General features: G+C 43.3%; 1 protein-coding gene across 4 annotated transcripts in view; it reads right to left on the bottom strand.

Moving 5' to 3' along the window:
* Nucleotides 1-15,698, bottom strand: part of LOC118213089 (bone morphogenetic protein 1-like) — a 64,623-nt gene that overhangs the window by 38,253 nt on the left and 10,672 nt on the right. For 3 of the 4 annotated variants that reach the window (XM_035391753.1, XM_035391754.1, XM_035391755.1), the window contains exons 2-6: nt 10,209-10,322; nt 9,683-9,826; nt 8,881-8,998; nt 5,628-5,806; nt 4,153-4,258 (exon numbers count right to left, since the gene is read on the bottom strand). In XM_035391753.1, coding sequence (XP_035247644.1) covers nt 4,153-4,258; nt 5,628-5,806; nt 8,881-8,998; nt 9,683-9,826; nt 10,209-10,322 — 661 coding nt within the window. Of the gene's footprint in view, nt 1-4,152; nt 4,259-5,627; nt 5,807-8,880; nt 8,999-9,682; nt 9,827-10,208; nt 10,323-15,698 lie in introns of those variants that run through there. The other variant, XM_035391756.1, reaches the window with a different exon arrangement.

Below are 15,698 nucleotides of genomic sequence, written 5' to 3'. Positions count from 1 at the left end.
GGGTGTGTGCTATTCTCCCCCGGATGGGGGAGGGGTGTGTGCTATTCTCCCCCGGGTGGGGGAGGGGGTGTGTGCTATTCTCCCCCGGGTGGGGGAGGGGTGTGTGCTATTCTCCCCCGGGTGAGGGAGGGGGTGTGCTCTTGTCCCCCAGTGGGGGAGGGGGTGCACCAGTTTCTAAGCTTGCTCACACTCTGTTCCCATGGTATTATGCCTGTGAACAGCAGGCATGTGCAAACGGGGGGGGGGGGGGGGGGCTTGCCAGAGAACAAGGCCATTTCAGCCCCTGTCCAGGCAGACAAAAGCCCCACTGGCTGCTCTCTGTTTGCTTTAGCAAGCCTCCACAGAGAGGGCTGCTGAGCACCCCAGGGGAGGGCGGACCAAGGTGATATTCCAGAGGCACTGAGCCAGTGGCTGCCTTCCCATCATGCCTTGCTCCAAAGGCCACCTAGAGCCTGAAACACACCTTAATCCTTTATTTCACCATACCTTTACAATCTAACATCCAATCTGTATAAATTCTAATATTTACATATCAATACTTATCTACACAATTAACTAGCACATGCTCTCCACTGTAAATTTGTAAAGTTCAAAACTTAAGTGTAAAAAAGTGTTTTCTATAAAACTAAGCAGGAGTGATTTAAACTTATGTAAAAAAAAAAAGTTGCAAATAATGTCAATGCCCAAATAAATGCCCAAATTCCTCAATTTATTAAATTATCTGTTTACAAAATAACTAAAGTGTTTAAAAATCAAGCTATTTCAAAAGTACACAACTCGACCCAAATAATTTTGTCTGCCTGCTTTGGAAAGTTTCCCGTCAGCTTTCCACCCACATAGATGCATGGAAGATGGAGTGCTATCAATGTTTAAAGATATCCTCAGAAATCAAGAGAAAACAAACACTTTCCAGATTAGTTACATAAAAACAGACGGAGACTTTGTGCACTTCACCTTTGAAACTACTGCAGGCCAGCTACTGCAGACCGGAGGTCATCAGTCAGAGATCAATACTGAACCGCTGGGCCATTTAAACCAGTCACAAAATTAACAGGCAGCCAGTGTAAATATACATACTGAAGCAATGCAGGATAAGTACCTTCTCAAAGGTACAGCCATACATTCTGTGTTCTGTGTTTCATGAACTCATCTCACCGGTCCCTGTATGAGGATAGCATGGAATAAAATGGATTCCATAATGTAAAAAAGTTGTGAATGACATGTCTGTGTCATGCAAGGTGATGCTGACCAAATAATGTTACACTCATCCTTCGTTTTGTGTTGTTTACAAAACAAGACCAGGTTAAAACCTAGTATATGGCTGGAAACAGTGTTTCCTCTGGGATGTTTTTCAGCAGCGGGGGAAAGGGTTTTGTTGTACCTGGGTGGTGCGCGCGTGTCGCCGGAGTCGGAGTGAATATCAATAGGTCATTTAAAAATATGAAATAAAATGGCACTTGACTGCAAAACAAACATTAGAACATATTTATTGACAACCAGTAAGAACATAAAAATATTGTAGTAGCCACCACTAACGTTACATATTTTAGAACTAGAAGGCATTTCTTTCCCTTCAAAACTTCGGGGCATAGCTAAGAACGTTGAGCCCCTCTCTAGCGAAAGTAACGTTAGAGCGACAGCACATTATCGACCACCTGAGGGGCGGAACGTGTATCAACCACCTGAACCGCTAGTGTATTTACTTCGTAATTTATTAGAGAGAACTGGACATTGTTACTATTAAAATGTAAGTCCTGTAAAAATACACATAATAAACTGATTTAAAAAATCAACTTCATACATATACATTTAGTTATATTAATACAGCCTTATTTACTATATCAACTTTAAGACAAGTAACACGCTTGGAATTATCTCATTGCGACCCACTAAACCCAATGGCACAGCTTTCCTAATGGCTATTTTGCATCCTGCGACTTGGGAATATGTGAATATGTACGGATTCCTGGACGTGCCGATACATTCATTTATATGGGGTGGTCGATACAGGTCCCCTTAGCAACCAAAAGCTAGCGCTGGGCCACCTCTGACTTATTTTCCGGCATTGAAAAAAATCGCGAAAGTACTGAAAAAATAATCACTGGAGGATAACAAGGACATTTTTTTCTAAATAAGTAGGCTGTTAGGCGATATTTTGCCTATGTCATATGCAATTCTGTTTACGTTACCTGGCTAACGTTAGCTGGAACATTATTTCACGATATATTATTAATATTAATAAGAATTAGTTGGCCATGAACATCCATAGAGAATACATTGCGAATGTTTATTTAAACTCTAAAATCTAACTTAACGTTAGCTAGTTAAATCTACCTTTTTTCTTGTTCTCCGGTAACATAATCCTATCCTCTGCCCTGTTTGTCACTCTGCCTGAGGACGAGGAGAAAATGCTGTACTCGCTTGTTTATTTGGTTATTATGACGCATGAGATCCGGCCGACCAATGGTGCAACTTCACTCAGTCACTCAGTCACAGACATTCGTATTTGTAGGCTGGCCCTGCTGTTGCGGTCCAGCCAAAAAGAACAGGCTAATCGATTTTCATGACAAGCAGCCATGACTTCAGCCGATAGCTTCCTGTCTTCTGTAGCTACCTAGTTGACAACACCGCAAGCTAATAACACTACTTCCATTTCTTGAAATATATGACCGTAAATAATTTCTACTCACATTTTGCAATTATAAAGAGGTATAAAAAATAATAATAATCCACCTACACCTGAACGGCCTTTACCTAAGGCTGGAGATTTGGATACATTTTTTTATTTTGTTTTCTTGTGACCACAAAATAATTATCTGATCTCAAGAAACAGTAACAAGCTTGTTTTTTCACATCATGATCATGAGAAAAAGTCTTACCTTTTTTTTAAATTTTGTGATCTTGACATAACCCATTTCTGCCAGTTTCCATCTCCGATGGTGAACGCTGATGTAATAATTATCTGTAATCAGCAGGCATAAATGTCATCTCTGATTGTGCTAAGCCTTAATCAAAATAGACACAACTAAGCTCAGGTAAATCAACCAGAGCCAACTCAGCCATTGTCAATCACCACAGTCGTTTGAAACTTTTCGTTTGTCAATCCATTTATACTAATTTATTTCATGATCTCAAGAAAACAATTTTTGTTTTCTCATGATTACAAAATAAGGGAACAAGTCTGCTATGTCGAGATCACAAAATACAAAAAGCTGTTCTGTGAAAGACAAAAAATATCTAGGCTACCCATTAGGGATGGTTATTATTAGTTCATATTCATAATTTAGGTAAAAATAAAGGTATAAATGTCTTGCTTCATTTAAGCCATTTTCCAAGTCTCCGATGCTCACACCTGGAGATATAAAGCTCTCTCACGAGCACCTCCTAAATGGGCAAGGATTGGCCAGATTTGGCATCTGCGCAAAGGGGTTTAAGACCTCATTAAGTGTAAGGGGTTCCTTGGTGTCCTGGCAAAATTCCCAACCTGGCTATCTCAACCTGCCATCTAATCATCCCCTGCTTTAACTGGCTAAAAATTTTCTCTCCACCACAGCTCATGCGTGGTGAGCATTCTGGTGAAAAATAGCTGCCATGCATCACCCAGGTGGGTGCTACACATTGGTGGTGGTGAAGATCATTTAGAAAAGCAACGAAACTCAGCAATGAGACAATGAACAGGGGACAAGTGAAACGTTTCGATATGAAGAATATCCGTATAAACTCTCATATGAAGGAATGTCTTAACATGTTCATCTCCTCTCCCTCATTCTGTCTCACCACCAGTATTCTATAAAAACCTCTGTTCTTCTTGGATTCATAATAATAACCAAATATTGCAGATATGAAATAGTTTGCTATGAGTCAACTGCATAAATCACAGTTATTCAAATCGTAGTCACAGCATGTTAAACCCATGCAATCTGCCCCACTGAAGCGCCATTTTCTTTTTAGTGGTACAGCTAGTGGAAAGCAGAGGGTAACAGATAGAGAAGGGACCACAGATGTCCGCATGGGGGGGAATCGCTGCCACATATCCCCCCATAACCCGTACTTAAAGTGAATGGATGCTTACAGCCCTTTGATCTTGACCTTGACCATAAGACAGCAAATTGGATAAATGTCCCTTCAATATATAGCCACATGTTTTCCTACCTGGAAAAGGTGTTCCTAGCGTAGTGCATTATGCTGTCAAAGTCGTACACTTCCCCCAGTGAATCCACCTCCCCTGGTTCCATCTTAAGGAAATTGTACTCCTGCCCTGTGGGGGAAAGGACACTATGGCTCACATACAACTGGCACGGTGCAACAGCTGAGGGGCAAGAGCCCCATTAGTGTATAAACAGGTTTTACATATGCAACCAGAGCCTCACTGATTGGCCATATATGCACAGGTTTTAAATATGTGACCAGAGCCTCAGATTGGCCATAAATGCAGAGGTTTTAAATATGCGACCAGAGCCTTACTGATTGGCCATAAATGCACAGGTTTTAAATATGCAACCAGAGCCTCACTGATTGGCCATAAATGCACAGGTTTTAAATATGTGACTAGAGCCTCACTGATTGGCCACATTTGCACAGGTTTCAAATATGGGACCAGAGCCTCACTGATTGGCCACAAATGCACAGGTTTTAATATGCGACCAGAGCCTCACTGATTGGCCATAAATGCACAGGTTTTAAATATGTGACCAGAGCCTCACTGATTGGCCATAAATGCACAGGTTTTAGATATGCGACCAGAGCCTCACTGATTGGCCACAATTGCACAGGTTTTAAATATGGGACTAGAGCCTAACTTATTGGCCACAAATGCACAGGTTTTAAATATGTGACCAGAGCCTCACTGATTGGCCACAATTGCACAGGTTTTAAATATGTGACTAGAGCCTCACTGATTGGCCACAATTGCACAGGTTTTAAATATGGGACTAGAGCCTAACTTATTGGCCACAAATGCACAGGTTTTAAATATGTGACCAGAGCCTCACTGATTGGCCATAAATGCACAGGCTTTAAATATGTGACCATAGCCTCAGTGATTGGCCATAGATGCACAGGTTTTAAATATGCAACCAGAGCCTCACTGATTGGTCATAAATGTACAGGTTATAAATATGCGACCAGAGCCTCACTGATTGGCCAGTCATAGTTAATTTGGATTCCTTTCTTGCGAAACGCTGAAAACCCCTGCCCACTTTGGTACATGAATGATAACTACACACACAAAATCTGTAAGAATTAAAAAAGGTTGTTGGGGGGTGGGGGGGTGGCGGGGCACCACAATGATGATCTTGAATGGTAAGGATAGCCATGGTCTGGATCACTCAAAATACCTTTTAAAGCTGCAGCTCTACATGGGAGGGGGAGAAAGTTGTTGGACTGAATATAATATGATAAAATAATCATAGTATATATGACAAAATACAATCGTTAAAAAACGGTCATCTGCCATGCATTTGCAGGTTTTGATAAGAAGTCAGTATATAAGGTTGAGCCTCTACTCTGTGGTTATCCTTGTGAACTAACAGTGAAGGTACAGGCAGCTCATGTAAAACAACACTAGTTGTTTTGATGGGGGATACTGACAGGAAGTGAGCAGACTGACAGGAAGTGAGGCGTGTTACCAGGCTGGATGTTCATTCTGACGATGCTGACATGGTCATCCCTATCAGGCCTAGTGTGCTCATGCCAGAATCCAATCACATGACCCAACTCGTGCACCACGATGCCAAACTTGTCACAGTTCTTTCCAATGGAGATAGCCTGGGGACCCCCTCCTCTTCTCCCCACAAAAGAACAGCATCTGCAGGGGAACATATGCTGACTTTTGATGGGATGGGGACAGGGTCAGGGAAGGGAGTCAGCTGGAAAACTGGAACTAGTATGTGTGCATATATATATATATATATATATATATATATATATATATATACACGCACACACACACATGCACACACAAACATGCACATACACCGTGACCTCCATTTTTCCGGATTTAACTCAGACTTAGAATACTTAGAATAACTTAGAATAAAGACTAGATAATGAAAGTTCTCTTATATCTGCACTAAGGAAGCAATTGAACACACCTGACTAATGAGAAAAACCTGTGAAGCCATCTGTCCCAAACATTATGGTGCCCTGAAATGAGGGGGGGGGGGGTATTTTTTAACAAGTGCTGTTATTTCTACATGGTGAAATCAAAATGTATTAATACATCCTTTAATAAAATCTGAAAATCTGCACTTTAGAAACATGAATTATTTGACCAAAAATAAAAATTTATGGAATACAGAGTTAAATCAAAAATATATAGCTTTGTCCCAAACGTAATGCCATTCACTGTATGCATAAAGTATTGCTTTAACTAACCTGCCTTGAGCTGGATCATACACAGAAACACTTTGGGAACAGAACAGAAGTGAAACAACGTGCGTTTGGTGCATCTGGGCAGAGTGGAGGCTGGCAGCAGCAGAAAGTCCCCTTGAATAATGTCTGGGCAGACTTATCAGCCCAAGCATTCCACTGCCTGCTCTATAATTTATTCCTGAGTCTGGAGCAGTCATAAAGGACTGAGTCTGGAGAGGACATAAGGGACTGAGTCTGGAGCAGACATAAGGGGCAGACTGGAGCAGACATAAGGGACTAAGTCTGGAGCAGTCATAAGGGACTAAGTCTGGAGCAGCCATAAGGGACTGAGTCTGGAGCAGTTATAAGGGACAGTCTGGAGCAGTCATAAGAGACTGAGTCTGGAGCAGACAAAAGGGACAGAGTCTGGAGCAGTCATAAGGGACTGAGTCTGGAGCAGACATAAGGGACTGAGTCTGGAGCAGCCATAAGGGACTGAGTCTGGAGCAGTCATAAGGGACTGAGTCTGGAGCAGTCATAAGGGAGTGAGTCTGGAGCAGACATAAGGGACTGAGTCTGGAGCAGACATAAGGGACTGAGTCTGGAGCAGTCATAAGGGACTGAGTCTGGAGCAGACATAAGGGACTGAGTCTGGAGCAGACATAAGGGACAGTCTGGAGCAGACATAAGGGAGTGAGTCTGGAGCAGACATAAGGGACTGAGTCTGGAGCAGACATAAGGGACAGTCTGGATCAGACATAAGGGACTGAGTCTGGAGCAGACATAAGGGACTGAGTCTGGAGCAGACATAAGGGACTGAGTCTGGAGCAGTCATAAGGGACTGAGTCTGGAGCAGTCATAAGGGACTAAGTCTGGAGCAGTCATAAAGGACTGAGTCTGGAGCAGTCATAAGGGACTGAGTCTGGAGCAGTCATAAGAGACTGAGTCTGGAGCAGCCATAAGTGACTAAGTCTGGAGCAGTCATAAGGGACTAAGTCTGGAGCAGTCATAAAGGACTGAGTCTGGAGCAAACATAAGGGACTGAGTCTGGAGCAGTCATAAAGGGACTGAGTCTGGAGCAAACATAAGGGACAGTCTGGAGCAGTCATAAGGGACTGAGTCTGGAGCAGCCATAAGGGACTGAGTCTGGAGCAGTCATAAGGAACAGTCTGGAGCAATTATGAGGGACTGAGTCTGGAGCAGACATAAGGGACTGAGTCTGGAGCAGACATAAGGGACAGTCTGGATCAGACATAAGGGACTGAGTCTGGAGCAGACATAAGGGACTGAGTCTGGAGCAGACATAAGGGACTGAGTCTGGAGCAGTCATAAGGGACTGAGTCTGGAGCAGACATAAGGGACAGTCTGGAGCAGACATAAGGGACTGAGTCTGGAGCAGACATAAGGGACAGTCTGGATCAGACATAAGGGACTGAGTCTGGAGCAGACATAAGGGACTGAGTCTGGAGCAGACATAAGGGACTGAGTCTGGAGCAGTCATAAGGGACTGAGTCTGGAGCAGTCATAAGGGACTAAGTCTGGAGCAGTCATAAAGGACTGAGTCTGGAGCAGTCATAAGGGACTGAGTCTGGAGCAGTCATAAGAGACTGAGTCTGGAGCAGCCATAAGTGACTAAGTCTGGAGCAGTCATAAGGGACTAAGTCTGGAGCAGTCATAAAGGACTGAGTCTGGAGCAAACATAAGGGACTGAGTCTGGAGCAGTCATAAAGGGACTGAGTCTGGAGCAAACATAAGGGACAGTCTGGAGCAGTCATAAGGGACTGAGTCTGGAGCAGCCATAAGGGACTGAGTCTGGAGCAGTCATAAGGAACAGTCTGGAGCAATTATGAGGGACTGAGTCTGGAGCAGACATAAGGGACTGAGTCTGGAGCAGACATAAGGGACAGTCTGGATCAGACATAAGGGACTGAGTCTGGAGCAGACATAAGGGACTGAGTCTGGAGCAGACATAAGGGACTGAGTCTGGAGCAGTCATAAAGGACTGAGTCTGGAGCAGTCATAAGGGACTAAGTCTGGAGCAGTCATAAAGGACTGAGTCTGGAGCAGTCATAAGGGACTGAGTCTGGAGCAGTCATAAGAGGTAAGGTAAGGTAAATGGTAAATGGACTGCATTTATATAGCACTTTTATCCAAAGCGCTTTACAATTGATGCCTCTCATTCACCTATTCACACACACACACTCACACACCAATGGTGAAAGGCTGCCATGCAAAGTACCAATCAGCTCGTTGGGAGCAATTAGGGGTTAGGTGTCTTGCTCAGGGACACTTCGACACGTCCAGGGAGGAGCATCGAACCGGCAACCCTCCGACTGCCAGACAACCGCTCTTACCCCCTGAGCTATGTCGCCACCAGTCTGGGACATAAGGAACAGTCTGGAGCAGTCGTAATGGACAGAGTCTGGAGCTATAAGGGAATGAGTTGATAACAGACCCTACCCCACCCCCAGCATCTAAACTTCCCCACCTGAACTTGCCATCTCCCCCTTCCCTTCAGAGGAGCCTCACCCGCAAGGTCGGTAGGTGAACACGATGTAGCTCTCCTCGGCCGTCCTCTCGAGAAATGTCACGCAGGTGTGCTTCTCCCAGTGACGCATGGCCTGACGGAATATGGCCCGCTGACTGCCTAGAGATGAGCACCAATCAAAGAGCGTCTGGGGCCGGGGGGGAGGGAGGGTAGGCTAAGCTAAGGAAACACCAATCAGAGAGTGTCTGGGGCCGGGGGGGGGAGGGGGGGCAGGCTAAGCTACAGAAGCACCAATCAGAGAGCATCTGGGGCCGGGGGGGAAGGAGGGCAGGCTAAGCTATGGAAGCACCAATCAGAGAGTATCTGGGGCCGGGGGGGGGGGGGGGCAGGCTAAGCTATAGAAGCACCAATCAGAGGGCATCTGGGGCCGGGGGGGAGGGAGGGCAGGCTAAGCTATGGAAGCACCAATCAGAGAGTGTCTGAGGGGCTAGGCTGATGTGTTCAGCTTAACCTACCTCAGTCTAACAAAAAGTTTCATCATTTCAAACGTTGTTTATGTGTTGCAAAAGCAATAAACAAAAACCTTCTTTCAAAAAAATACACCAGCAGCACTTCACCAATGCAGCTTTGGAGCTATGTGTTTTTAAACCCATCACCATGCCCTGCCCCCACTTCAGGGCCCAACTCAATTATAATACTGTTGTTTCATGTACTTATTAATGAAAACCCGTCAAGCCACAAGTTGTACGCACCTTCTAATGCAGCAGTCCAATGGTTATTTTACAAATGGACAAATGGACTAAGGCTTCAGGCCCACAGCTTTTAGAACATACCCCTACTCACCACTGAAATTCCCGCTAATCACGTATGGGATGACCCCATCTGGCCAAATCCTCTCAGACCGGGAGGTTGCCGCCCTCTTCCTGCGACGTGAGCTTCGGTTTTCAGAGGTAGTGCTGTTTAGGCCCAGCTCAGTTACGTTTAGACCTGGTGTTGTGGCATACAGACTCAAATCAGCGGCTGAAGCATCTGTCATTCAGCATAACAAACCAAGCAGTGACTTACACACATTGGTTTCACAAACTTTAAGAAAAGCCGGCCATGCAGTCTGGAAAGAGTAAGGGGGCCTTTGTACAGAACAAAATCTTTGTTTGCAAAAATACATTGAGGCATTGTGACCCAACTTTTCATCAGAGTCTTATCCACCCCTCTACAGGGTTTAGGAATTTAAAAATAGAACACTAAACACAGAGTCCTGAAGTAAACAGACTGTTCTGTCTTTCAAAAGACACTGAGTGTTACAAAATGTCATTTGTTTGTTTGATCACCCCTTAGGCCCCTTCCATCCCTGGCCAAACAGCACTCACACCTGCAGTTGTGAGGTTGAAGGTCGGGAGGGTTTGCTGGCTTGTGTTCAGGATGCGGTCCTTCTTGAACATGCGTAGGTCATCCTCGTCCAAGGCAATGTCTCCCAGAAAGGCAGCTAAGACAGAAGCACGGACAGTCAGGCAGACGTCCTTTCCAGACAGGATGTGAGTGGACAAACGAACAGGGAAGACATATGGAAGGGAGGACATACAGACTGGGAGGACATACGGACGGGGAGGACAGACTGGCAGGACATACAGATGGGGAGGACAGACAGACAGACAGGACATACAGACGGGGAGGACAGACAGACAGACAGGACATACAGACAGGGAGGGGCACTGGGTCGGCAGTTCCAGAGGATTCAGCCAATCCGGCTGCAAGCCAGTGGGCAGAAGGATAAAATAGCTAACTCTGCTTAATGCTTTAGTGTAGGTTTTACTCAAAGCACATGTTAACCTATAGTGCCCCACAAGCCAAACTCTCTTAAGGCGCTGCTCTCTTTCTCTCTCTCTCTCTGTCTCATTTGGCCAGAGAGAGAGAGAGAGAGAGAGAGAGAGATTAATGAGGCCTTTGCAATGGCAGAACTGCAGGATCAACACATCATCCAGTTCAGTGCCAAGGGAGTTCAAGAGCCACCTGTGTGTAAGCATATGATCCAAAGGCCTTTTGATACTATGGATTTAAAGCTACTTCAAATTAACTAACATTAATCAATGTGTAAATGTGCAAATACCAGAATCATACCACAAATCTGCTAGTGTCACGCCACTAGAGAAATCCACCTTGTAATCCACATATTGCTACTTTCATATAAAGTCTTGTCACAATTAGTAATTTTAATGCATTTATTCAAAATGATGAATGTATATCTGCTTTTATATTAAGATGATGGTGGTGCTGTTGAATCCATTGTCGCCTCACAGCTAGTAGGTTCCTGGTTTCAATCCCAGAAGGGGCCTTTCTGTGTGGAGTCTGCGTGTTCTTCCCACGTCTGTGTGGGTTTCCTTCCACAGTCCAAAAACATGCAAGCCAGGCAAACTGGAAAGTCTAAATTTGCCTGTAGGCATGAGTGTGCGTGCCCTGTGATGGTCTGGTGAACTGTACAGGGTGTATACCTGCCTCACACCCAATGCATGCTGGGATAGACTCCAGCCCACCCCCCCCCCCCAACCGCGACCGTGACCAGGAACAAGCGGGTAAGATGATGGCTGAATGGACTGATACATTGTGCCGATATGTTTCATTGAGAAGCAATAATAAAATGGAACATATATTATCTGATTATTCTTCAGAAAAGTAAGTACAAATGCTGGAAGTTTAATGTTGCTGTCCAAGCTCCTGAATCGTATTTTATTGCTTTAGACCAAAAACCACAACCATCATAAAGTTGACAGGTTTACCCAACACACTAAATCTGACAGGGCCATTCAGAAGCATACACTAAGACAAGGTCAATCAACTCCAAAGTGAAGTATCCCTTTAAGGCCCGGTGCATCCCATCCCCAGACTTCAAGATCAAGTTTAAACATCCAAAATGAAATGTCTGGTCTCCTCCTGCTAAACCATCTTTCCAGGTAGTACATCAGGGCTAGAGCTATAAAGGAGAACAGAAATTAGACTGTGATGCAATTTTTGGGGAAATGTTTTGTTGGTCTACATATGCTGGTTCCATTACACCAGTGAGAGCGTAATGAACTCAAAGCTAAGCCTCATTCAGTCACCTGCCAAACTCATGAGACTTACATAGCCGGCATTACCAGGGCAACAACAGCACTAACGGCTTACACTCAGCCTTCTGTCTTCACTTCTACATCCATCATACATTCCCTTTCACTTGTACATTCTACATTCTCTAATGCTAGTCCTGTTGTGTCAAAAGTAAGAACTCTGTCAATATTTCTGTTGGCATGGTCAGTCCCAGCAGCCATCAAATTGCTCTGCTCCATCACTTGAGAGGGAAAAGACAATGGTAAATAAGAGTATGGGCTGTTCTGAGTCTGCACCAGCTATTTGTAGAAGGCATGGCCACAGCCACTGCCCAGCCTTAAATATGATGCCCTTACACCAGCTAAATGACTTCCCATTGGAGAGAGGGATGTAAACTACACACAGAAACAAAAAAATGTAAAGTAAATATGTTTATTATTTTACTTTCCAAAAAGTTCACACAGTTAGCATAGTGCAGTATATTTGATTCATTTAACAGAAAAGCCAAAAATATGTTTCCTCTAGGAGCCACTCCACAGGCCTCTCAGACCACTAGGCGGATTGTAAATTAAGATCAAATGACTTTGACAAACTTGGCAAGATCGGTCAGGCTAAGCAAAAAAACACAAAGCTCTCATCCGCCCCTGTTCAAAAGGTAAATCAATACAGTGCATTCCATCCCCTGTACAAAAGGTAAATCAGTACAGCGCATTCCAGCCCCTGTTCAAAAGGTAAATCAGTACAGCACATTCCACACACAGCAAGTGAGGTGGGAATCACTCCACATTCCAGAATTTATTACAAGGTAACTATGGGAACCACAGCTCAGGGTTAGCCAACATTTCTATATCAGAAAAGTTGAAGTTCATTTTAGACCATTGTAACTTCTGTAAAGAAATATATTTTTGTTCACTCTTAATGTGTTGTGATTAATTGAAAAGTTGCAACATTGGACAAAACTGTCACAGCATGACTAATCATTGTCTGACACTAGTCTAGGAGCAGTGACGTTGTTCGGAAGCTGTTTAACATAAAACATAACATAACATGACATAAAATATAACATAACAAGGAGAACAGGCCATTCAGCCCAACAATGCTTGCCATTTTCCTCCCTAGTGCACCTTGTCATTGGTTTGCCTACAAATTAGATAGTATCTAACACTGTATCAAGCCTGGTTTTGAAAACCCCCAGTTTCTGCCTCAACTACATGACCTAGCAGGCCATTCCACATAGAGACTACTCTCTGTGTGAAGAAACACTTCCTGATGGTGGTGCGGAATTTACCCTTTTCTAATTTCCACTAATGCACCCTCGTTCTAAAAACAGAACTCAACCAGGATAATCTCTTGCAGTTCACTTTGTTATTCCCTGTTATAAATTTAAAAGTCTCAATCAAATCACCCACAAACTTAGTTGCCCTTCTTCGAACTTTTTCCAGAGCCTCGATAAATTTCTTGTAGCACGGTCCCCAGAACTACACATAATACTCTAAGTGTGGTCTAACAAATGCATCATATAAGATCAGTATAACTTCCTTGGATCTATGCTACTTTGGGTATATATCCCAGTGTCCTGTTGACCTTTTTTTACTGCTACAGCACAGTGCCTAGAACCTGAAAGGCTTTGATCAACCATTACTCCCAAGTCTTTTTCAAATTGACCCCATTCCAATTTTGTTCCTCCCATTAAGTAATCCTGCATGTTTTTATTTCCTACATGCAGAATGTTTCATTTGGTTATATTAAATTTAATTTGCCAAGTTTCCACCCACTTCTGAATTTTAAAAACTTCTTGGATTACTTTAGTAAATTCCAAACTATTATCTGAACCTCCAAGTTTTGCATTATCTGCAAATTTGACTAATGTACCTATGTCCCCGTCAAGGTCATTTATATGAATGAGGAAGAGCAGTGGTCCCAGCACTGACCCTTGTGGGACTGTACTTCCCACTGTTCCCTGCTGAGATAAGATCCCTCCTACTACTCTTTGTGTTCTACCCTGTAGCCAGTTCCAAACCTACTTTGAAATACCTCCAGTAATTCCTACTGTCTTAATTTTGAAAATTAGTCTCTCATGTGGCATCTTATCAAATGCTTTTTGGAAATCTAACTATATAATATCATAAGCCCTGTTATAGTCAAAACACTTGCTAGCTTCCCCAAGGAATTGCAAATAGGCTCGTTAGGCATGACCTTCCCTACGGAAAACCATCAAGTTAATTCTAACTTGTCTCTAATGGTAGATGCCAGTACTTCACATGTGATGCAATGTAAACTAACAGGCCTGTAGTTTCATAGATCAGTATGGTCCCCTTTCTTATGTACTGGTACTATATGTGACAGGAGCCACTGAACCCAGGTGCAAGTCGGCTGAGGTGATTCTCTACAAAATCATGTTTTAATTGAAAACACAGAAATTACCTCTTAAACATGTATACTTTCTAATACCTTGATATTTGATCGGTAAACATGAGAAAAAGTTAAATAATTAAACTCTCTTTCTCTCTATCTCTCTCTCTGTCTGCTTGTTGCGAGGGGGCAGGACAATGGCGGGACATCCATATTAATGACCATTCCCCATGACATTCCTGCATAAGTAGTCAGGAAATACCTTGTGTTGTTCACAATCTAGTCTACTTTTTTACGAGTGATAACAAGTGTCTTGGGAGATTCTATCATGTGTGACAACGCAGGTAATGTGGCTAAAGCTCTCCGACAAATTACTGAGCTGAATTTTGATAGTGCCAGCGACAAGAACGAATGGATTGACATGGTAATGGATTAATTTGTGGATAGAGGTGATGCCTCGGAAGATGGTTTATCAGACGCATCAGATACAGACATTGAGGAAAGCGTACAGTTTTCTGATGATGACCGAGATGAATATGATGATGTCGCCGCGGAGGAAGCTAAAGTTTTGATTTCAGTCGATTCTGTGAACGCCCATAGCGAGAAGGAGATGGGGAAAATTCTTGCGTTTGATTGCAAATGTGGGAAGAAGCAAAAAGAAAACTCTGATGAAGGGTCTTGCATGCTAAAACTGTCCTCAGACGTGATCTATGATATGAGGCTGTGCATGGCATCTTTAACTTAGGACGAGAAAGATCTTATCCTTGGAAAGATATCTACGACGGTGAACAGGAGTGAGATGACAATCCCTTTACTCTATACAAATAAAGTTTTATTTTAATTGAGCATGGTGTTTCTCCCTCTTGTTGTTCTCTCTAGTAGCTTAACTACATTTCCCAGTAGCGTGTGGTAGCTTAATTACTTTCAGAATGATGTAACTTTTAAGTACTATTCTTTTCACTGGTGAGTAGTAGGAGAGCAGCTATTAACAGCTTGTCAAAGGCATCATTATTATTCAAGGTAGGGTGTGACGAAGGCTGCATAAATGAATTCAAAGTCAGAGTGGGTGTGAACAAGAGGCAGTGAGAATCCCAACTTCTGCTTTCAACCTACATTAAAGTTGATTTCTAAGCAGTTTAAGTATTTGTATTCCATGCATTCAACAACAAATAGGTAGAACATACCACCACAATGCATTATGTGTAATTTGGTGTAACTGGTATCTATTTAAACACATGGTTGCTAAGGAAATATGTCATAAATGTGTGGGAATCCCTTGTCAATCTTTGGCAGTGTAAATCTCTGGTTTTCTGGCAGCCCATTCAGCATAAATTTCTAACTTCAAAAAAACACAACTTCCTCAATAATTGTCCAATCTCCATGTATGATACATCTATTTGAAACTCTGTTTCTCGCTTGCTTATGCTAC

Source organism: Anguilla anguilla, chromosome 14 (genome assembly GCF_013347855.1).
Source record: "Anguilla anguilla isolate fAngAng1 chromosome 14, fAngAng1.pri, whole genome shotgun sequence".
Taxonomy (NCBI): domain Eukaryota; kingdom Metazoa; phylum Chordata; class Actinopteri; order Anguilliformes; family Anguillidae; genus Anguilla; species Anguilla anguilla.
The sequence above is the reverse complement of the archived record's forward strand: the minus strand, read 5'-3'. Positions and strand labels throughout refer to the sequence as shown.